Genomic DNA, 8,042 nt, shown 5'->3' on the forward strand with positions numbered 1-8,042 from the left:
GAAGCAGGATCCACCTTGATGGATGGCTCCATAGGCCCTAAGTTCAAGACTTGTCACATAGCAACCATGCAGGTGGCAGAGTGATACCCAGGTGAGGCCTGGAGAGGGAGGGAGTCTCTAAACACAGGTCACCGCAGGACTACTCTGCCCCTAGGCCCCGCCCGCTGTCATTTCTCCCAACTACCAGCCCCATCCTCACCTCTGCCCCTTCTCCTCAGAAGGATGGCCAAAGCCCAGACGCAGGCAGCCCCTATGCCGACCATTCCGATGGCCACCGCAGAGGACCTGCCCCTCCCTCCACCCCCAGCCCTGGAGGATCTGCCACCACCACCGCCCAAGGAGTCCTTCTCCAAGTTCCACCAGCAGAGACAAGCCAGTGAGCTCCGCCGCCTCTACAGGCACATCCACCCTGAGCTCCGCAAGAACCTGGCCGAGGCCGTGGCTGAAGACCTGGCTGACGTCCTGGATTCTGAGGAGCCCACGGAGGGTGACGTCCAGTGCATGCGCTGGATCTTTGAGAACTGGCGGCTAGATGCCATCGGGGACCGTGAGAGGCCGCCTGCCAGGGAGCCCGTGTCTGGCGGCGATGTCCAGGCTACCTCCCGCAAGTTTGAGGAAGGCTCCTTTGCCAACAGCACAGACCAGGAGCCAGCCGGACCGCCGCCATCCGGAGGGGACGTTCGTGCAGCCCGCCGGCTGTTTGAGACAAAGCCGCTGGATGAGCTGACTGGCCAGGCCAAGGCAGCGGAGGCTACGGTGAGGGAGCCTGAGGCCAGCGGGGATGTCCAGGGTACCAGGATGCTCTTTGAGACACGGCCGCTGGACCGCCTGGGCTCCCGCCCCTCCATCCAGGAGCAGAGCCCCTTGGAGCTGCGCTCAGAGATTCAGGAGCTGAAGGGCGACGTAAAGAAGACAGTGAAACTATTCCAAACAGAGCCACTATGTGCCATCCAGGATGCAGAGGGTGCCATCCACGAGGTCAAGGCTGCGTGCCGGGAGGAAATCCAAAGCAACGCAGTGCGGTCTGCCCGCTGGCTCTTTGAAACCCAACCTTTGGATGCCATCAACAGGGACCCCAGCCAGGTGCGGGTAATCCGGGGGATCTCCCTGGAGGAGGGGGCCCGGCCTGACGTCAGTGCAACTCGCTGGATCTTTGAGACACAGCCGCTGGACGCCATTCGGGAGATCTTTGTGGATGAGAAAGACTTCCAGCCATCCCCAGACCTTATCCCTCCTGGTCCAGATGTTCAGCAGCAGCGGCATTTGTTTGAGACCCGAGCACTAGACACTCTCAAGGGGGAAGAGGAGTCTAGAGCAGAGCAACCACCCAAAGAGGAAGTAGTTCCTGGTGATGTCCACTCTACTCTGTGGCTATTTGAGATGAAGCCACTGGACACTCCTAGAGACAAGGTCCAAGTGGGCCACCTGCAGCGAGTGGGTCCCCGGGAGTGTGAGGGGCTCACGTCTGAGCATCTACCCAGCAACAGCTCCTCCGCACTGTCCCACTCTCAAAGTGCCCTCCAGAGGGATGGGGTGAAGGGGGATGTGAAGGCCTTCAAGAACCTTTTTGAGACCCTTCCCCTGGACAGCATTGGACAGGGTGAGCCTTCAGCCCACAGGAGTATGAACAGAGCAGAGGGAATGGATTCTACTGGGCAGTCCCAGGACATAGGGTCCCCGGTGTATGCCATGCAGGATGGCAAGGGCCACCTCCATGCCCTGACCTCTGTCAGCAGAGAGCAGATAGTTGGAGGTGATGTGCAGGGCTACCGGTGGATGTTTGAGACACAGCCCCTGGACCAACTGGGCCGAAGCCCCAGTACTGTGGACGTGGTACGGGGGATCACCCGGCAGGAAGTGGTGGCTGGAGACGTTGGCACTACCCGGTGGCTCTTTGAGACCCAGCCCCTGGAGGTAATCCACCAGCGGGAACGGCAAGAACGCCAGGAAGAAGAAGGAAAGAGCCAGGCAGGTTCCCAGCCTGAGGCACTTCCCAAAGGTGACGTGCAGACCATCCGGTGGTTGTTTGAGACGTGCCCAATGAGTGAGTTGGCAGAAAAGCAGGGGTCAGACATCACCGATCCCACAGCTAAGGCTGAGGCACGATCCTGCACCTGGATGTTTGCGCCCCAACCCCTGGACAGGCCAGAAAGCTCCAGGGAGCAGCACCTGCAGGTTAGCCAGATTCAGGCTGGGGAAAGACAGACAGATGGACATGTCTTCGAAACTGAGCCTCTGCAGGCCTCAGGCCGTCCCTGCAGAAGAGGGCCTGTGCGATACTGCAGCCGAGTGGAGATCCCTTCGGGGCAGGTGTCTCGGCAGAAGGAGGTTTTCCAGGCCCTAGAGGCAGGCAAGAGGGAAGACCAGGGGTCCAGGGTACTCCCTGAGCCCATCTCTGTGGGCTCCGTGCACAAGTTCACCTGGCTCTTTGAGAATTGCCCCATGGGCTCCCTGGCAGCGGAGAGCATCCGAGGGGGCAACCTCCAGGAAGAGCAGCCCGTGGGCCCCTCGGGCAACAGGGTGCTGGAGAGGCAGGAGACCGCAGCTGAGGGGACTCTGCGGACTCTGCACACTGTGCCTGGCCTCCTGCACCATGGAGGCATCCTTATGGAGGCCCAAGGGCCAGGGGAGCTCTGCCTTGCCAAATATGTGCTCCCAGGCCCAGGGCAGGGGGGACCCCACATACGGAAGGAGGAGTTGGTGTCTGGCGAGCTTCCCAGGATTGTCCGCCAGGTGCTGCGCCGGCCAGATGTGGACCAGCAGGGGCTGCTGGTTCAGGAGGACCCAGCGGGCCAGCTCCGCTTTAAGCCGCTGAGGCTGCCAGCTCCAGGCAGCAGCGGGAATGTCGAGGACATGGATCCTGAGTTCCAACAGTTGCTGGCTTGTGGCCTGGGGACCTCAATAGCAAGGACTGGGCTGGTGATGCAGGAGACAGAGCAGGGCCTGGTCTCGCTGACTGCCTACTCCCTGCAGCCCCGGCTGACCAGCAGGGCCCCTGAGAGGGGCAGTGTGCAGCTGCTGGCCAGCTGCATAGACAAAGGGGACCTGAGTGGCCTGCACAGTCTGCGGTGGGAGCCACCATCCAATCCGAGTCCAGTGCCAGCCAGTGAGGGGGCCCAGAAGCTGCCCCCAACAGAGAACATCATCCATGTTCCCCCACTGGACCCCAGCATGGGGATGGGGCATCTGAGAGGCCTGGGGGGCACCCCCCACCTCCCACAGGCCATTGGAAAGGCAGTGCCCCTGGCTGGGGAAGAAAAGCAGGAAGATAGTCACGCTGGGCAGAAAGGGATAGCGGCTTTGGAAAAGTCCAAAGGAACCACAACTGCATCCCCGGGGCCTGGGGCCCCAGACCTCCAGGCTGCCATGCAGAATCTGCAGATGGCAACTGCTGAGGCCCAAAGCCTGCGCCAGCAAGTTCTGAATAAGAACAAGCAAGCCACTACCCCTGGAGCCAGCTCGGCGGCCCTGGAGCCAGCTCGGCGCCCTGACGGTTCTCGGCAAGCATCAGCCGTGGTCACCATGGCTGCCCAGAGCAACACTAGACCTATGGCTGGAGGTGACCCCAGGATCCCAGCACCCCCAAGAAAGGTCAGTGGGGAACAGAAAGCACTGCCCAGAGGGCTGCCTGAGGGGTGGGTGACTATTCAGGATGGCATCTACACTGCTCACCCCGTGAGGACCTTTGAACCACGCAGGGTTGTCCAGCCTTCTGAAAGAGAGCCCCCACAGCGGGGCAGGGACACTGCCCTCTCAGTCCAGGCTCCCAGCCCACTCCAGGAAGCCCCAGGTCAGAGTCTGAGGCCCGGGTGGGAGGAGCCTGGGGGCTGCACACAGATGGCCTGGGGATCTCCAGAGAAGGCAATGGCAAGAGTCAGCCCAGGAGGCCTCCAAGCTGCAGAGACCACCCTGAAGGTTGCCTCTTCAGCCCACCACACTCTGGCCTCTGGGCCTCGGCCTGCAGGTGCCAGTCTGCACTCCCATAATGCCTCTGTTCCTCCTCCTCCTCTTCTCCCAGCTGCTGTGACAGGACCAGACTTCCCAGCCCAAACCCGCCATGATGAGGACTCTCTCCGGCAGGACTCCGAGCCCCTGCAGGACCCCCTTCTCCACTCCCACAGCAGCCCTGTTGGCCAGAGAACCCCTGGGGAGTCACAGACAAGGACCCCAGAACTGGAGCCCAAAATGCCCCCAAGGAAGAAGCCTCAGCTACCTCCCAAACCTGCACACCTAAGCCAGATCCCCCCTCCTCAGAGGCTGCCCACACCCTCAGCTCTATGTCGCAGCTCCTCCAAAGCGGCAGGGCAAGGAGCACACAAGCCAGGTGAGAGAGAAGCAACGGCCCTTCAGCCAGCCAACGTCCCCACCACTGCAGGCCAGAGATGTGTATCTCTGGCTGGATGCCCACATGAACAGAGCCAGCCCAGCCCCCAGCATGGCCCCAGCACCACGGTTTCCGGACTCACCAAGAGCCAGACTGCAGGCAGCAATGCCCAGAGCCCTGAGGCCCCCAAGCTCTCAGCTCTCAGAAGTCATCCCACCTCACCACAGCAGGGTCCCAGTCTGCCAAGAGAGGGGCCCACAGCAGGTTCCCAGCAAGCCGCCCCTGAGAGCACTGAGATTCTGCAGGGAAGCCAGCAAGAACTCCAGGGCCTCCTGAGCCAGGTGCAAGCCTTAGAGGAGGCGGCCACAAGCAGTGTGGATGTGCGGGCGCTGAGGAGGCTCTTTGAAACTGTGCCCCAGCTGGGAGTGGCCCCTCAGACTCCTGCTGCCCCCCACAAACCTGAGGCCTCAGTGGTGCAGGCCTTCGGGGAGCTGACAAAGGTCAGCACAGAGGTGGCCCGGCTGAGGGAACAGACTCTGGCCAGGCTGCTGGACATTGAGGAGGCCGTGCACAAGGCTCTCAGCTCCATGTCCAGCCTGCAGCCTGAGACCAACACCAGGGACCATTCCCAAGGACCTCTGAAGGCCCACAGTGCCTGCAAGATCAGTGACACAGACAGAAGCAAAGCCAGACCTAACTGCTCAGGCCAGGAGGTCAGAGGGCAAACTGTAGTCAAGAACCAAACCCAAGTTGCAAGCCATACTGAGGTCCAGAGTCAGGCCAAGGTCAGAAATCACACAGAGACCAGGGGTCAAGCAGCCTCAGATGTCCCTTCCACCAGGAGGCCAGAGACACTGAAAGAAGACCCAGGCCTCCCTGGAGTCTTGCCTTCCAGCAGAGATCCGTCTTGCTCCCCAACATTCATCTCTATTGAGTCAGCCGCAAGGAAGCTTCCAGAGGCTGCCAGCCCCAAGGGCATCCTTGATGTCTCAGTGAAAAGCACTCACCTAGCACAGGATGTGAGCCAGGCCCAGCTCCACCAGAAAGGTCTCCAGGAAAAGGCTGGCAAGAAGGAGGTCACCCAGTGCTCTGAGCAGCCTGAGCCTGCCCCTGCCTCAGCCAGCCCCCCGCCCACTGGGCAGCAGAAGAGCGTTCTGGAGCTGCAGACTGGACCGGGGGGCTCCCAGTGCTGTGGAGCCACGAGAATGGTTATCCAGCAGTCTGAAGGGGTGGACCCGTGCAGGAACCCAGTCCTCTCATCCCCCACCGTGGTCACCAGGCAGGCAGAGCTGTCCAGGGGCCCAGGCCCCCACCTCGAGCTCCATGCTTCCCCCTTGTTCCGTCAGTTCCTGCACAGCCCAGCCAGGTTCAGCGGGAACCTGGCCGAAGCCGGCATGGTGCAGACCCCCTGTGGCCACTCCCAGCCGGAGGCCCAGTGAGCCCCTCCGCCTCCACCACAGCCTCCCATCAGCACTGCGGCGTTTCCCTGGGGGGCCAAGGACCGAGGTGGGCGCTGACCTCCTGCACACGTGAGGCAAGGACCAAGAAGAAAGGGCACCTTCTGGGACGTGTGGGCAGTTTCCCTTTCCTCAGTTCCATCAGGAGGCCCAGCTCTTGCAGAAGGCAGGGAGGAAAGGTTGGGCAGAGGCCTGCCAAGTAGCTTGGGCCTGGGAGAGGCACGGGAGCCAGCTGCCGCTTGTGGAGCATGGAGTTATATACAGATACTTGTGCTCCTCGCACAGGCCTAGCCTACGGGCTGAGCCTAAGAGAGAGCCCCCTGAGTGACTCTCCCCTCTCAGCCTTTATTCTTTTATTACGAGTCAAAATGTTCTCGGCCATCGGCTCCTTAACTCTTGGAGAGGACAGGGCCAACTGGACAGCATGATTGGTCTCTGTTCGGGATTGGTCTGAGGGCTCCGGAAGGGCCCTGCTGCAGCCCCCTCGTCACTATCTCCATGGTTCAGCGGGTCACCCTGGCAGCCCAAAGATCACACGGAGGAGTTCAGCAACCGGCACATGTCCCTAAAGCCAAAGATACTGCCTCTCCACCCCAAATGGAAAAGATACAGTCTGAATAAACCCAAGTTTTATTCTGTCGTCCGTGCATGTCTGACGGTTTGTGCATCTGTTCTAGAGTCTGGGTTCCCACTGTGGGGGAGAAAATAGCCACAACCTCCAGATGCCCCATTTTCCTGGCAATGGCAGTGTTGGAAGGTTCTGAAAAGCCACCCCCTTCTTCTACCATCGTGGCTGGGAAACAAAGAGGCCCCACATAGCCCCCTGTTCTCCTTGCTGCCCTTTCCCCCCTTACCCAGCCCATATATACACTGCTGCCCCACTACGTCTGGTCTCCTCCCCTCCTGGAGGTTCTTGGACATCATCCTGGAGTGGAATCTGACTAGAATCCTGCTCCAGAGTGGGACAGCAGCCCAGTCAGGCCTGGGAAGGAGGGAGGGTCACACCCCAGGAGAACTCCAGTGGCCAAGATGGCTGGGCCCTCTCCCTTGCTCAGGGCCAGGTGCTGCATGCAGAGCAGGGGCTCCTGGGAAGGCGAGTGCATGGAGCTTGGCCTAGAAGGCCAGAATGATTTAGTGCAGGGCCCTTTACACTCTTTCAAAAGCACTGAGTGCCTGCTGCATGCCAGGCCTATTCTAGGAGGCAGGGACACAGAGGTAAGGTCTTATGGAATCACATTCTCAGGGAACTGACCTTCTAGAATGAGGAGACAGAGATACCATGAATAAACAGGAAAAACCAGTTGAGGAATACGGGTAATGCACCTGACAAGGCCGCTCTTCCACTCTAGGGGAAGAGTGTTAACATACGGATGGGAATGAGTGTAGTTCCTCAATTTCCTGATACCCCTCCATCTGTCTACCTCTCCACACATCATGCCCCCCACAAGGTTATGTAGGAGCTTGTCCACACTTTGCTTTAGTTAAACAGGTAGGCTCCTAGCCTACCGCCAGACCCGGAATCAGCCTACATGTCATGTCACAGCCCCCTCATTGTGGGCTTTTCTCACACCTTGAGCACCCCTAGGGCAGCTGGGCTCTGAACTGGAGCGAGCTAGTCTCCTGTGAAAGACAGTGGTGTGTAGGAGCAATTAAGATACCAAATCTACCCACTTGGGGCTAGTACCTACATCTCTCTGGGCCCCTAGCCACATGTCTCCCTCCCCTGCCCTCTGCGGGCTCTCACTTGATTACGAGGCCCAGGAGCTTACAGCAAGACTGTTCTCATTGTTCTCATCTGTACAGTGGGCATGACTGCAGTACCTACTCTTGCGAAGATTGAGTTATTACGTGCAGAGTGCTTGGAGCTATATGCCCAGCACCTGGAACTCCAACATGTTCACTTTTTAGTGTTATTGGTAACTATTAGTTTTAATGTATCTTTCTCACCTCCAGGTGGAGTTCCTGTCTTGTTCATCTCAGTACCACTGGTGCTTATCGAAAGTGCCTAGAAGGCACTCTGTAAATGTCAAATAAATGAAGGCATAGACGAATGAAATGATTAAGTGAATTCAGTGATTCATCCAACTAACTCATTTATTGAGCACCTACTCCCTGCCAGGTTCCATTCAGGATGCTGAGGATAGAGATGAACAAGGCAGAATTTATCCCTGAATTCACGGAACCTGGGTTTAAAGGGGTAAGACAAAGCAAGAAAATAATAATAATAATAATAATAATAATAATAATAATAATAATAATAA

At 58.8% G+C, this 8,042-nt stretch overlaps 1 protein-coding gene across 1 annotated transcript; it reads left to right on the forward strand.

Annotated features, from left to right (window-relative positions):
- Positions 1–222: 222 nt before the first annotated feature.
- On the forward strand, positions 223–5,763 carry XIRP1 (xin actin binding repeat containing 1). Its single transcript, XM_008710061.2, has one exon. The coding sequence runs from the start codon at positions 223–225 to the stop codon at positions 5,761–5,763; it is 5,541 nt and encodes a 1,846-aa protein (XP_008708283.2).
- The last annotated feature ends 2,279 nt before the right edge of the window (positions 5,764–8,042 follow it).

The sequence above is a fragment of the Ursus maritimus genome, unplaced genomic scaffold (assembly GCF_017311325.1).
Source record: "Ursus maritimus isolate PB19 unplaced genomic scaffold, ASM1731132v1 scaffold_20, whole genome shotgun sequence".
Classification (NCBI taxonomy): domain Eukaryota; kingdom Metazoa; phylum Chordata; class Mammalia; order Carnivora; family Ursidae; genus Ursus; species Ursus maritimus.